This window comes from Pyrgilauda ruficollis, unplaced genomic scaffold (assembly GCF_017590135.1).
Source record: "Pyrgilauda ruficollis isolate IOZ18807 unplaced genomic scaffold, ASM1759013v1 scaffold66, whole genome shotgun sequence".
NCBI lineage: Eukaryota > Metazoa > Chordata > Aves > Passeriformes > Passeridae > Pyrgilauda > Pyrgilauda ruficollis.
In genome coordinates, this window is record NW_024528377.1 from 1419747 (window position 1) to 1435349 (window position 15603).

Genomic DNA, 15603 nt, shown 5'->3' on the forward strand with positions numbered 1-15603 from the left:
CTGTGTGTAAATCCTCATCTCCTCAGGAGATGCTCAGAGCACAGACCTCATAGCAACCTCCAGGATCTGAAGGGGGGCTGCTGGGAAGCTGGAGAGTGACTCTGTTAGGAACTGTAGTGATAGGGCAAGGAGAAATGGGTACAGATTGAAAGAGGGGAAATTTAGGTAAGATACTGAGAAGAAATCTTTTAAGGTGAGGCTGGTGAGAAGCTGGAACAGGTTGCTGAAGGAGGTTGCCCCAGCCCTGGCAGTGTTCAAGGCCAGGTTGGATAAGGCCTTAAAAAACTTAGTCTAGTGGGAGGTGTCCCTCCCCATGGCAGAGTGGGTCGGGCACAGATGATCTTTAAGGTCCATTCCAATCCCTTAACAAATTCTGTGATTCTGTGATTCCTAGAGAGGCAGGAACTGAAGTGCTTGAGCAAAGAGGTGCTTCTGAAGGCAAGAGGATGTGTCCTGGGAGCATGACAAGACAGGCAGTGGGTGCTCAGGCGAGACCTCATGAAAATCAGGTCATTTGCTTCCCTAGAGGTTTGTACAGCTTGCCTGGCAAATCCCTTTATTTTCAGACTCTTGGTTTGCTGTATATTTTGACATAATAATTCCTCATTTATGATTCCTTCCTTTCAGGGGATTCCAGAAGCTCCTCCTGTGAAATATGTGGGGGTCTGTCTCTGCAGTGTGGTGACTGTGACTTTTTGAAGCACTGAATGCTGTTCCTGATGAGCAGTGGGAATCATCACATTAGCCTCCTGCATCACACAAAGGGCATTTCTCCCTTGTTGCCATAGACTGACTACTCTGAGTTGTTCAGACTGCTTCAAACACATGAAGAGTGTCACCTTTCAGGCACAGAAGAGCTTGAGGATAGGACTCAAGTTTGGGGAACTTGGGGACAGTGAAACAGCTGCTGGGAAGCTAATGTCCACCACCCACATGGTCCCTTTCTGTTCCATCTGCTGGTGTGTCTCTGTGACCTGTCCTTTCCTACAGCAGCATGTGTATCCAAAATGTAACAGAATGCAAACTACCCTTTCCATGTCAAAACCCTTCAGTGCACACATACTTTTGCCTTGAGGGAGAGGACAAGAGAGTGAATGGGATGTGACGGGTGTCAGTCACATCACTTAACGCCTCACTGCAAGGCACTGGGATGCTGCTGCGATGTGGGCAGTGTGAGGCAGACCAGTATAAATCTGGGAGAGGAATTGAGACAGAAAGATCAAATACAGCCAAGCTGGAATGTCGATGGGGCATTGGAGTGCAGAGCCTTTGCACTGCAAAATGGTCCTGGGGATATGTAGTAACTGTGGGCATTTTCTGTGTCAGCTGACTGAGGTCAGGCAATGGTTGAAGGGTTTAATTCAAATGAATGTGCTTTGGGACAGTATTTTAAGAAAACCTCAAAAGGACCAGAGGAAGACAAAGGCCCCCTACTCTGATTCTGTGAATCAGCATTAATGCCATCAAGGTGTTGCTCCTTTCCATTCTGTCTCCCCAAAAGCATTTCTAAGCTGGTGGTGATTTCATGCTGGCCCTTCAGAGACACTGACAGAAAGCCTGTAACGCAGCTGAGGGACTTACTTGTTGGAAATCTTCTCAGAGCCCACATACAGGGCACTCCTCATGAGTCCAGCCCGAGTGCCCAGAAACGCCATCTCAATGCCTGCCTCAGTATCCCTGTGGAACAGAAATACACAAGAAGAAGCAAACAGTTCTCACAAGAACAGCCACGATCCAGGGTGAGGACCTTTCAAACTTGAAGCCACATCTGGAGACCTGCTCCCAAATTCATTTGCAATATAACCCATTTACACCAGGAGTGACAGTGGCTCCTCCCTGCTAATGGCAACAGGTTGTTACTGGCTGACAACTGGCAGGTTTAAGACTTTTGCTCAGGTTTAAACCTTTGAAATCTGCTTATTTCATTCTCTTTTAAGTAGGCCATAGGCTCCTCTGCCAGCTCTGCTCCAGGCTACTCTCATGAGGCTGAAGTGCAGAAGAGGAACTGCAGAAGGAGAATGGCTGGATCAGGGATGCAGAGAACGACCAAGGTAGCAGAATGTGACTAAAGAGGGTGTGTTGGTGTAGCTATTTAAAGCTGTGCTGATAACTGTGTGTCCTAGCAGGATTGTCACTGGCTCAGCTTCTGTTAGTGCAGGGATACAAGGGACTCAAACTGGGACAGGAGTCCAGTGGCCATGTATATCAGTAAGTAGCACGTTGTCTGCTGAAAGAAGATCTGTGTGACATGATACAAGACACCACAAGCAACAGGTGCCTCACTGGAAATAATAAAATACAAAGCTGTTTATTGAAATAAGCCTGCCCACTATCTTCCTGAGGTCCAATCTGGAGGTACCACCAATAGAGACAATACCAATCTCTTCTCCACTAGAAAAACCCTCACCAAACTAAAGACTCTCCCAAGGAGGCCCAGCTTACTGGAGTTCACTCCTGAGACACTTTTCAAGCTATTTCTAAAGCTATTGAACTATTTCTATCAGCTTTTGGATCTATTTCTACGGTTTCTTGTAAGCTGTGCAAAAGTTTGTGACTATTTCAAGCACTGCATAAACCCATAGCGATGTTCTATCCACATTTATGTCTCATACACTTACAAGGACATGTTGAGGGCTAGTGTTGTCCAGTAGGCCTCCATGGGGGCAGTGACCACTGCATCAAACAGCACCTCCTGGACCAGCTCCTCATCACCTAAGGAGAAAAAAAACCAACACAAATCAGGAGAGAAAGACATGTTTTTCTCTAGATGTTTTAGGGAGTCCCTTGGTAAGGAGCATCTGCCTGTCCAGGACAGTGGATCAATGTGGCACAAAAAAAGAGTCCTCCCATTACAGGGCAGAGAAGAGTTCTAACACCCTGGGTGGTGGGAAACACAGGAGCAGATGTTACAGCCAAGATCACAGAATTACAGAATCAGTGAGGTTGGAAAAGACCTCTGAGAGCATCAAGTCCAACCTATGACCCAGCACCACCATGTCAACCAAACCACGGCACTGAGCACCACGTCCTGTGGCATTCACATTCTCTGAACAGAGAGAGACATAATTCTCTCTCCCAGGATTCTTCCTGGAGAAACACAGAGAGAAGAAGAGAAAACAATTCTTATCTCTATTCTTTGCTCCTGTTGTTTTTGCACATGTGGAATGTGTTAGGAAGGTTGTTTACCTGAAGGGATTTGATAATTGGATTCTGGTGATGGTTGTTTATATCAATTAGCCAATCACTCTAAGCTGTGCCTGTCTGGAGACAGTCATGGGTTTTTCTTTAGTATATTCTGTATAGTATAGTACAGTATCTCTTTAGTATAGTTATAATATAGTATTAATGTAGTATAGTTTTAACAAAGTAATTGTTCAGCCTTCTGAATCATGGAGTCAGAGCACATTATTCCCTGGCTGGGAGATTGCCTGTTTCTCCAATAACATCCAGTCTTTCCTTAAACACCTCCAGGGACGGTGACTCCACTACCTCCCTGGGCAGCTGCAGCAAACACTAATCACCCTTTCCGTGAATAATTTCTTTCTAATGTCCAAAATCATCACACCAGTTCCCCTGCAAACTCTGTGGAAGTGTGGTGCCCAAACAAGTGTGGGCAAGTGAGAGGCTTTCAAATGCAGTTATTCATTAGACTGTCACTTGACTCCTTCATTGAGCAGGCTGTCCACAGCCTTTGCCTCAAACCCCTGCCTTGACTTTTCCTCTGGGCATCCTGTAGAGAGGATACCAGCCAACACCTTCCACTCATGTAGCTTCTTTCAAAACCACTAGAGACTTTTTTATGGCTTCTACTCTGTCCCTTTGCTCACTGGCTTCTCTGTTAGCCCTCCTTCCTTTCTGTGTGTCACAAAACATTTTCCTGTCCTGGTTTTCACCAGATGCTCAAGCCAGTCCAGGCTACCAGTCTAATCCACTTTGGACTGGAGCTAAGAAGTGATTAGGGAAGTCCAAGGTATCGTCATGTGCTAAATGACATGCCCCAGAACCCCATTTATTTGACCTGCTTTGTTTCTGTATTGCCCTACTTGCACTAATCTGTGAGAACATGGTGACCATCATGTCCCAGAAATGCCCCTTTCAGTGCTGTTCTAGATGGAGCCACCCCACCATTTGAGTGTTTCTGGCACTGAAACTTTCTGGGTTGATGTTCCAGGTGTCCCTTAATGTCTTAGCTCAAGTTCTCCCTAATTTCTTTGCCACAGATTCAAGGATCCTTCTCTCCACAGTTGTTATTCAAGCTTCAAAATCAGAACCCACCATGTCTAGGATTCATGTGTTCAAATCATATTTGTTTTTCCTCCACATTTCCAAGCCTGCATATTTCTCCAAGTCAGCTCTCCTGAAACTTTCCTCCTCCCTGGCCTCTTCACAGCATAGATCTCTTCTTTCCAGCCTACTCCAAGGACAGCCAGGAGGGCTCTGCTCACATTGTGCAAGAGTGGAAGGATTACTGGATTACAGTTAATTTTGCTTTTAAGAGATTCCCATCCTTGTGCCAAAGGTTTGTGCCTCTGAGGTGCAGCCTTACATACAAAAGCTTGTACTTGGCACAACTAAGGGGGCTGAAGGACATCCTAAAACCAAATTGCTGTAAGGAATTTCTGTGCACAGCTGGCCATCTCTCCCCACTGACAGAGATCCCACTCTTGACTGGTGCTGTATCAGCTGCAGGAGAATGGGACCCAGTGCAAGGGATGAGCAGCAGGGGGAGCAGGAAAGATAATAATCCTGTAACCATATTTTTTCTCTTGGATCAGTTACCTGTTGTGTTTGGAAAACAAAATTAATAATCCTTGTTCTGAAAAAACTCATCTCACCGTGAGCCCTTGGAGCATGATGCCTGGTGTCCCTGGGAAACTGAGTTGTCTCAGCACTTTTCCAGGCTTCTCCTGCCATTGTCCCCTCTAGGCCAGTCAGTCAGTCTGTCTTAAACCTGGTGTGCAGCCCCTGCCAAGCTCCGTTCAAGCCTTCCACTTTCCAGTATTTCCTGTGCTGAGACCTCCAATAAGGCTGAGTGATGTGTCAGCTTTGAAATTGAAAAAAATCCTCTGATGGAAACAGGGAAGTGGATCTTCAGCTCATTTCCACTTGTGAATTAATCTGGGCTTGAGTTCAGTCCTGCCTGTGTAAGCAAGTGCCACAGGGGCTCAGTCTGAGACCAATCAGTTTGTCACAGTCCCCTCTCCCTTGTGATGGTACAGGAAAACCCCAGCAGGGCACTTTCAGTGCCTGGGACTCACATTCCAGGTCAGGCTCCTCTCCAGTGAGGAAACGGATCACAGCCTCCAGCTGGCTGAGCTTCCGGTGGTCGGGATCAATGTCGGTGATGCAGTAAATCCTGGTGGGAAGGGGAGAAACAATCCAAAAGGGCAAAGAGAAACCACAGTCAAACAAATGCTCCTGGATGATAATAACTGCGAGAACAAAGTCAGCAAGAAACCTTGCTCTGCAAAGTCTTTACTTTTACATTGCTGCATGTTGTGCCTGCTCTAAATCTAACAGTGTGGCTGTAAGTCAAACTCTACCACTAAACCAAACACCAAATAACCTGACTGCTGTGCTCAGCAGGGCTGCTGTGTTCTCCAGCATAAGCTCACAACGCCACAGAGCTGTTCCAAATCCTGCCAGCAGTTTCCTGTGTTGTGTTGTGTAAGATGTGTACATGTGCCTCTGTAGACAATAACAGCATGATGGAGGGACCTGACAAGCAGAGGGTCACATGAAATGTGAGACCAGACCAGGAGCAGAAAAAATAAGAGACAGAGGAACCAAGTGTGCGATGAGGAATGATCTTGCAGCGTGATATGGTGACAAAAAAATCTGTCCCACGGGGATACAACTGCAGGAGCCTCAGGACACAGTTTGGGGAGAAGTGGAAATGTATTAGAAATGCTCTGTACTATAAAAGAAACCAGTCTTCTAATCCTGCTTCCAATTTTGACTGCTCCATTGTCAGGACAAGGGAGAGGAAGGGGTTATAAGAGAGAATTAAAACTCATAAAGGGGCTGAAAGGAGTGATTTATGAGAAAAGTCTAAGAGAAATGAATATGTAAAGTGTGGTAAGCTGACACCTGAAGTCAGGAGTAGAAGAAGGAGAAGTCGCTGTTTGTGTCTCAAATGTGCTGCTTGTGAAACTTGACAGCGTAATGAGAGGTGAGAAGGGGTGCAGGACTGCTTGAATATAGTTATTTTGGCTTTGATACAGCCTGGGTTCATGTGACTGAGTGGGACTGAATGCTGGGTTCATGAAAACCCCAAACCTCACAGCAATAAATGGAAAGTGCCGTGCTTCACCCTGTTTCATATCCAAACCAAGCAAAACTGTAAGTTCTGCTTGCTATTGAAATGGGGGTTATAAATCACCTCCGTGTTCACTAGAAGTTAGGTCTAGGCACAGTTCAGAAGGATGCCAACCAAAAATAAACTAGGATTTAAAAAAGCATTTCAATCTCTCACCAAGCTTGCAACAAAATTTCCTAACAGGTCTGACATAGTGTAGGTTTTGTAAGACAATTCTGAGCAATGCGAGGAGGAACGAAGTGAGTGTGAGCACAGAAGACTGAGGATAAATCTCAGCTGTTTCTTAGGAGAGGAATGTGCCAGGTTTTGGTGGGATCTCCCAAAGGAAGATGGGAAAGTCAATTACCTGGAGACAATCAGGTACAGCAGGTACAGCAGCTGAGTAGCACTGCTTTTTCCCTTGACCACAGAGGGTGGTGAACTCAAACCAGATTGCTGGGAACTTTGCCCAAATATCATGACAAAGCCCTGTGTCACTGACAGGATTTCTTCCACTTACCATTCATTTGCTAAAGACAGGTCTGGCTGGAGCAGGTCATGCAAACCTGAAACCAGAGAGAGTACAGGGAGTATTCAGTGCAGAAGCAGACAGACACACACAGGCTCTGAAGGAGAACTGGTGACATCCAGAGTATCTCCCTTGTCCCTTTCAGATTAACCTACCTTCTTCCACTGAAGTGTTCCCCAGCAGAATGTACTCCCCGTGCCCCCTGGACAGCACAACACCCAGGCTGTAGGCAAGAGGGAAAACAGAGGGCTTGTCAGCAAGGAAAGGTGTCATTGCCTGCAGTTACAACCCTTAATGACATTAACTCCCTCCACAGCTATTAAAGAAAAGAACATCATCGGAAGAGGATTAAGCGAGATCCGATTTCAGCACAGGGGGCTAAGGAACCTGTCTGTAGAGTTATGAGGCATTGCTGGTGACAATTTTTTTGGCCAACATTGTAGGTTCAGGTCAATGATAACATTTCTCAAATCTCTGCCAATTTCAAATCATTTCAGCCAGGGGAAAAAACCAACACCCCAGCCCTCCCCTCCCCCCAACAATTTCCTTCATTTGTTATTTGTTATTTTATCATTTTCAGTGTATAACAATGTGGAGGTTTTTTTAAAGCCATACACCAGGACCATATACCATATTCAGTAGAAATGAAAATTTAAGTTGTCTCATTTCTCGGAAATGAAACAATAAGCTTTACCTAAGGTATAGCTGTCAGACTCTGAATTAAATCATAATATTCCTTTTGAATTGACCCAAATAATATTTTAATGGCAACAGGAACAAAGAAGTCATTTATTCCTACAGCTCTACTCATGACTTGTAGCAATATTTATGAAGAGAAGGAACTGATCTGCTGTCCCTAATCAGACTTCTGATACACTGTATTGGTGCCATGAGTCCTTGCTCACCTGAAGGGTGTGCCACTGATGCCCGTGAAGAAATAATCATTGGTGAGGAAGAGAACTCGTTTCTGAAATAAGAGAATGAATAAGAGAGACCATGTGACAGAGCAAGGGCACAGTGGTGATGGGGGCTTGGGATAATGTCCCCAAGGCTGAGCAAAACCAACACCTCACACCCTGCTAGGGCTGGCTGGAGGCTGGCATGAATGTGAAGTATTCAGCATATCCAGCATCTTGAGACTTCTAGGATCCACGCAGCCACTCTGTCTTTCCAACAAGGGCTTCAGATAAACCTTTCTTTGTTCTAGGGCTCCTGCACCGGCTGCAGGAAGGGCTGGGGGGAAGCTGCCTTCCCTCTCACCCCCTCCAAGCACACGTGCTGGGGCCCTGCTGCTCTTCTGCTAGACACAGCAACCCTGACAGCTTTGCACATCATCATCATCACCATCACCATCATCATCATCTCCAGCAGGAGGGGGGCTCAGGGGCAGATAGGAGGGAGGAGTGGAGTTGAAGGAGAGGCAGAATGGCAAACCTATCCTCTGCGTGGGTGGGCAGCCAGGGCCAAGTCTCCCCACTCCTGTGGGAAATGCTGATATTCCTGACATTTGCTTTCACACCAAAGTGGGACAAAACATTAGCATATTCCAATTTTGTTAAAAAAAAATCAGTTTAAAAAAAAAATTACATTTTCAAGTTGGAAAAAAGTGCCGTTTCAAATCCAAGCCATTTTGATTCGCATGCAAATATTTTTTTCAGACTGACATTTCAACTGAAGGCATTTCAGATTATTGAAAGCTGCCTCAGAACTTCATCTGTTTGCCAGACTGGCCTTTTCCTATAGGAAAGTGTTGATTTCAGTGGAACACTTTTCCAAAGGAGAAAAGTTTCTGGAAAGTTTCTATCCAAGCCTTATGGCAGTATATGAACCCTAATATGTTTAAAATCCTAGACCCAGTCTGAGAACGAGGTGAGAGGATGTGTGTGGGAGACAGGGGAGTGAACACAGACAAGTCAGTGTTCCCCAGGGAAAGCCATGCCTGCTGTAACCTGCTGGAGCTGAGCAGCCCTGGAAGTGGAGCGAGGCACAGAGGGCTCCAGCTCCACGGTGTGCACCAAGTTTGCGCTCACTGTGCTGACAGGGATGGGGGATATCATTAGGTGTGATGGAGATTCAGGATATTGTTAGGTGAGGAGGTGGCAGGTGGCTTAACCCCTTTTCCCACCCCTCTCTCATGCACAGCAACTGTACTGCTGAACAACAGGGTCTTCTGCTGGGCCAAGACCACACAGAATCACAGAATCACTGGGGCTGGAAAAGACCTCTGAGATCACCGAGCCCATCCTTTGACCTATCACCACCTTGTCAAGCAGACACAGCACTAAGTGCCACGTCCAGGCCTTTCTTGAACACCTCCAGGGATGGTGACTCCACCACCTCCCTGGGTGGTCCATTCCAATTTTTAAATAACCCTTTCCATGAAGTTATTTCTCTTAGTGTGCAAGATCTTCCAAAGGGCTGTGGTACCCCCAAAGAATATCACTTGGAAGTGTTTTGATGGCTGTAGGTGTTACAAAAGATATTAACTCTCCCTTTTCTTGTCTATCTGATCTGGTGATGGAGGCAGGGAGGCATGGAAAGGACCTGGTCACTACCCTGAGACCCTTTCCTTGGCAGGGCTTGTTCTGCTCCTCCTTTTTTCCCGTGACCTGCCCTTCTTCTGGTGAGTGCTCAGCCAGCCCCAAGACAGCTGGAGGAACCACCACTTATCCATGGCATGGAAAAGAAGTAGAGCCACCCTTGAGCCAACTGGGGCTGAGGATGATCAGGCAGGACTTTGCTACATAGCAGGGCTCAAGGGAGGAGAGCATGGGCATGTTGGCACAGTGACAGGATGGCTGACTGCCATCCCCTGCAATCTGGGAACACATGGATTTCCAGACTGGATGCTGTGCTAGGGCATCCAGGCCTGGCTGTTGCCATTACCAGAGGCTTGCCACAACTTCCACCCATGTCCACCCTCTCTTTTGCTCTCACAGTCACAGCCCTCCTGTACTCAAGCTGCAAGCGAAGGCATTTCTGCCCCTAGAACTCCCTAACAACTGCCTCCTGTATTTGCTCCTTGTTTTTTCCTTCTTTATCTCACTCTGTTCTCGATACCTTCCTGAAATCAATGTGGGGTATCGACAGAATAATTTCTATCCCCTTCACTCGGGTCTTCTCTCCACAGTGTGATTGCCTCATTCTCTTTGTTTCAAGGCTCTGTCAGCACTTTCTTTGTTTCTGCTCTGCTTCATCAGCTAGCAGAGTACAAGTGGGAATTACTGAGCTTCATTTCTGGTTTCGACTCCATGTGTATTCTGATAATAGTAAAATTGTCACAGACTCAGCCTCAGTCCCCTATTGTGCTTCATAAGGCTTCCAGAGCTGCAGAATGGAACAAATAATATCTCTTCACCAAGGCTACTTTTTATTATTTTCTTTTTCCCCTGGGTAGGGGAGCAGAAGGATGTCTCTAAAATATTGAACTAAGAGATAGCATTGGATGACTCAAAAGAAGTGTTATTGAGGGTGCACAAAGGGGTTAAGCTAGCAAAAGAAGCAATCTAGACCTACAAAGAACAGGTCTTCCTCTAAAACCTTGATTACTTTTCTGATAGAATAGCTAAGGTAATGGATGAAGGAAATAAAGGTCATTCAATATATTTGGGTTTATATAAAGTACTTGAAACAGCTTCCCATGAACTTTTATTCCAAAAAATCAGTTAAAGTGGGCTTAAATAAGATATAGAGGGAGAACCAGCTGCAGAACTGTAAACAGAAAGATACAGTAAACAACAGGCCATTGAGGGAAGAAAATCTAAGGGGAGGAACAGACTCTGCCTTAGCAGCCCTTCTGTACAGGGATCTATCTGTAAGACAAAACAGAACATTTCTCTGCATACTGAAACAAGTGTCTCAACAGCCCTTAAAATTAGAAAGGCTGGATGGAAAGGAGAAGTGGGTTTCATGTGGAAAAATGGCAACTGGAAAAAATAGCTAAGAAACACAGAATTGAGGGCGGCAGTTCCAGCACACTTGTGGGAGGGAGAAAAAAAACTGAAGGGACAGCAGAAAGGAGACTGGGGGCTCCCTGTTCAGAAATATCCTATTGCAGAGAATGTTTCCCTGTTGCTCTGCACAGAGCAGCTAGTCACAAAATCCAGTGAAGCCTGGTACTTGGGCACCAGAAATGATAGATGTGTCAACAGGAACAATCATAACAGCTGAAAAGTGTGCAAATATTTCAAATGCAGATGTTAGCAATGCTCAGGAGAAGAAAAGCAAAGCCATCAACAGGTCCATGGGAATTAAAAACACCAAGAATAGAGAGAAAAAAAATTGTAGTGACAAGATCTAGCAGGACAACCATTCAGAGGAAGCAGAGAGGTGTCTTCATTAGGAAGTGGTCCCATTTCAGCAGTGGCTGTGAGCATTTGGTCTGTTGGAATTGGTGCTGACTGTGGCTTAGCATGGGAACAGTTCAGCTAGCCACTGAAAAAAAAATGCTCTCTATAAAGGATGGAAAATTTTCCTGAAATATAGAAGACTTCTGGGCAGTGTTAACTAGCAGGACTCTGGAATACTTCCTAACAGGAAATGATGAAAGCCAAAATCTTCGAGAGAGTTAAATAAATGTGAATGAAAAAGTACCAGTGAACATAAATATACGAGATAATTTTGCACTGATTCCAAAGGAAGATGTATAACCCTGCCCTAGAGCTGGTAGGGAGTGTTCAAAAGTCTCCATTTCACTAGCACTTTTCATAAAACATCTGCAAATATTTGCATAGAAATTTAATCCTGGACCTGGATAAAGGCAATCACATTCTGACGAAGTGAGGGACAAAGTTTTCATGAATGGTTTTGGGGAGGGAAAGAGGGTGGCAAAATAGTCTCCAAACCTCCTTCTGCCTAAGTCAGTTCAGTATAGTCTTCCCCTATTCTAACCCTTGAAGATCTCTGATTCATTTCACAGCCCTATAAACAATGAACAACACGCTTTTTGGCTTTGCCTGGACAAAGCAGGGAGCTGAGAGACGTTTCCAGTGCCTCTCTGAGAGCAGAATGTTGGTAGGTGTAAGGAGCACTTCTAATGATGTTCTCTTGTATGTCTTTAGCACATGCATTATATATGTGGTGAAACAATGAAATCCTCACATTCAGGAATGCTGAACATTGAAAACACATCCCTTGTGGTTTCTGAGCGTCCACTTCCCATCCACTCCCCTGGGTGACCTGAACAGAAGGATAATTTCTTACCCCTTTGTCCACAGGGACCTTCACATCCATGGAGAGGTAGCCTGTTTCCCCATTGATCATAGCACTTCTCAGCTGCAGAGGTGAACAAGTTTGCTGTTAGTGTCTCCAAGCAGGGCCCAGCAGGAATTAACAGAGCCACTTGTCATTAACACACAGGGGCTGGCAGAAAGAAACACTGTTGGCTCCCTCTCCTCCCCAGCTCTGTCTTGCTTCTTTTAAACAGAAATCCTGTTTGCAGTGATCAGAATCCTTGGACAGTCATGCTGATAAGTGATACAGAATAGTAATAGTTTATTCTGAAAGCTTGTTGATATGTCTTTGAGCAAAAATAAAGGATCTGGAATCTATGAAATTGCCAGTCCCAGTTACAGACTTCACTGTTTGGCAGCCAGAAATTCATTAGCACAGTGCTTTGAGAGCCTGGAAGAGGAGAAAACTGAGAAACCCACTAACTCCCTCAGACTGAATCCAAAGACCTTTGACATTTTAAAAACTGATTTATAAATTATAGGCTGTATTCAGCACCACTTCTGAGGTGCAGCAAAGCAGCTGTTTAGCACAGTAAAGCAAGACTATATGAGAGCAGGGTAGGCAGTGAGAAGACCACTTTATTCAACCCAGGTTCCAAAGGTAAAATGTAATTTTCACAGTGACTCCCAGCCTCTTGCAAGAAGGATCCAGGAAATTTTTCCACAAGCACAGAGGCTTTGACTTCAGGTCCAGCCTGCCAGAGCATATCAAGTCTATTGCTTCAGGCTGGATAGAAAAAAATAGCTGGGAAGTAACTTACTCATTCACAAATTGTTTCCTTTCTTCCAGAAACAGGCCTCCATTCAGGTGCTAGCCAGTCTCAACTGCATTGGCTTTACAAGGCCACCGTTTTGTTTATTATGGCTGTTTGATGTGGGTTATTTACAGACCTAGAATATGAAGCTTATGTTTCCCAAGGCCCACATCTTGGAAATGAAAACATTGACTGGTACTATTACTTCTTTCTGGCTAAGAGTGTTTGACCTTCTTCCAGAGCCTCAGCATACTTTCTGTTCTGGTCTGACAGCCTGCAGGATTTGCTATGGGTTCTGGGTTTAGAATAATAGAATATCCTAAATTGGAAACAAGGATCATCAAGTCCAACTCCTAGCCCTGCACAGCCTCATCCCCGAGTCACACCCTGTGCCGGAGGGCATTGTCCGAACGCTCCTTGAGCCCTGGCAGGCTGTGCTGTGCCCACTGCCCCGGGGAGCTGTTCAGTGCCCAGCCACCCTCTGGGGGAAAAGCTTTTTATAATATCCAACCTAAAGCTGCCCTGCACAGCTTCAGGCCATTCCCTCGGGTCCTGTCACTGTCACCACAGAGAGGAGATCAGTGCCTGCCCCTCCTCTTCCTCCCTCAGGGAAATTCTAACTGCAATGAGCTCTCCCCTCAGCCTCCTCCAGGCTGAACAGACCAAGAGACCTCAGTCACCCTCCAGACCCTTGACCCTTCTCCTTTTCCCCTCACACTATGAATATCCCTGTGTTGCTTTACAAGCAAGCCCAAACCTTGCTGCTGCCTGGCTGCAGGTTGTACCACTGTGCATCAGTTGGTGTTTTTCAGACAATGCCAACTTCCGTCTCCTGGATTTCTTTTTGCTGTATCACACATCTTTAGTACTTGGACATATTTTTCCAGCCTGAATGTGCTGCTTATCAGCATTGCTGAGATTTTACAGCAACTGGTGTGGAGTCTGTCATTGATCTAATACCATAGCTACAAACATGAGTGTTGAAATGTTGGCAGCTTTCTGCTGCAGTGGGTGTATCTTGAGAGCCTCTAGACTTGCTGAAGTCACACTGCAGATATTGCTCACGTCACTGAATGTCTCTGCACCCTCTGTGACTGCAACCTTTCTTTCTTCTGGAAGATGCAGTACAGAAAGACAAAGTGGCTTTTGTTTCTCATGCTCGTTTCATGATTTTTTTGTCCCCTGGATAGTTTTACTCTGATTGTCTATGGACAGAAACCTTACAATTGGTATTGTATTTGCATTCAGGTATCAGTGTCAGTTGGTCAGACAGCAGGAGCCCACTAGCCAAATAAATATGAGAGCAAAGCAGATTTCTTTCATTTCCTGGATTATTTTTTAAATAGAAAACTAGGCAAAGAGGTATAGCTCTAAAAGTGGCTCCAGTGAGAGAGAAAACTGCAATGGGAGTGAAGTCCTATAAGAGATCAGTGAACCTACAAAAAAGCTGCTGGCAACTTGCATCTTGGTAGTTCCACTGCATGTAAAACCCCTTATTTTTGTCTTGCTTTTCACATTACATAGTTCTGCTGTGTTCCCTTTCTCAATTTCCCACTCTTCCACCTCCCAAATTCCTTTGATGCTGCCTTTATACTTGGCCTACACTAGTGGCAGTAGCTACTTTGATCCTCTTGCTGCTCTGTTTGTCCTGCCTGTTTAAGTGGATATCTACAAGCATCAGATCCGTTTACCTCAGCAGTCTCCCCTGTAATCCAGAAGCGTGTGTCTCACAGCTAATTCTATCTTACTCCAAATTCAGTTCTTATCTTAGTAATTTAAGTATCTATTTCCTCCTAGCTCTGAGTAAAACAAAACCAGCCACAGAGGAACCTCTCTATATTCTCATTTTATCTGGGGTCCTAGATGTGCAAAGCAGCAGTGTGCAGCTGTTACAGGTGCACACTGTTTCTTCTTTATCACTTGTTAATAATTTTGCTCAAAAGACAGTAGAAAAGGGTTTGGCTTTTTTTTTTTTAATCTTTTCCTCTGTTCAGTTACTGCTTTCAGTAACCACACCTGTGCAGTAAGGTGGTTTCTGGAATTTGTTTTTCCCAAGTATTTATCCTCTGTGTTTATTACCATTAGTGATTGCAAGCTTTAGTCTCTTGATGAATGTGCTTCCTTGTTCCTGATCTCGTTAGTGGAGTGGCTTCAGCTGGATCTCAAATACTGCATGTGTGGGTGACATCACAGGACACTGCCACACTCCTAAACTACTCTGGCTTTGTCCTAAGGCAGCCTTGTACACACAGACTGGCTCCTTGGAGCATCCTCCAAAGTGCTTCCTTCCTCCTCCCAGCACTTCTTTGCTCCATGAGAAGGAAAACTCATACTGGGAAGGCAGACAAGCACTTGGTAGGGGAGCTTCATGCTTTTTCCTCTTGTAAACCACCCATCTCTGTTAGTCAGAGCCAGTCAGGCACAGAAAAACAGCAGGAGTGCCCCCCACACCTTCCATACAGGCACAAAAAGTAGTAGAAAGAAGGTGCTACAAGAGGCTAAATCCACTTCCTGACACTCACTATTTCATCCTGGTCTTCCCATTCCACTTCTGAAAGATCGACGCTGTTGTAGTTCGGCTTAGGCTTCAGTTTCTTTCCTTCTTTATACTGAAATAAAAAAAAAAAAAAGGAAAAAAGAAAGAAAAATATACAAGTAAGTAGCTAGATCACTTCCTAAACCAACCATTTAAGAATTTATGTGTAATTTGAAAAATAGGCATGTCTCATTTCTTCTCTGACTAGGAAGGCAGAATTTGTGCAGAAGGCAGAATTTCTTGGTCCCAAGTCA

General features: G+C 45.1%; 1 protein-coding gene across 1 annotated transcript in view; it reads right to left on the reverse strand.

Annotated features, from left to right (window-relative positions):
* Positions 1–15603, reverse strand: part of CACNA2D4 (calcium voltage-gated channel auxiliary subunit alpha2delta 4) — a 122347-nt gene that overhangs the window by 68816 nt on the left and 37928 nt on the right. Inside the window, exons 17-24 of the mRNA XM_041484522.1 lie at positions 15336–15422; positions 12030–12101; positions 7733–7794; positions 6983–7050; positions 6819–6864; positions 5259–5356; positions 2619–2712; positions 1582–1677 (exon numbers count right to left, since the gene is read on the reverse strand). Coding sequence (XP_041340456.1) covers positions 1582–1677; positions 2619–2712; positions 5259–5356; positions 6819–6864; positions 6983–7050; positions 7733–7794; positions 12030–12101; positions 15336–15422 — 623 coding nt within the window. The remainder of the gene's footprint in view (positions 1–1581; positions 1678–2618; positions 2713–5258; positions 5357–6818; positions 6865–6982; positions 7051–7732; positions 7795–12029; positions 12102–15335; positions 15423–15603) is intronic.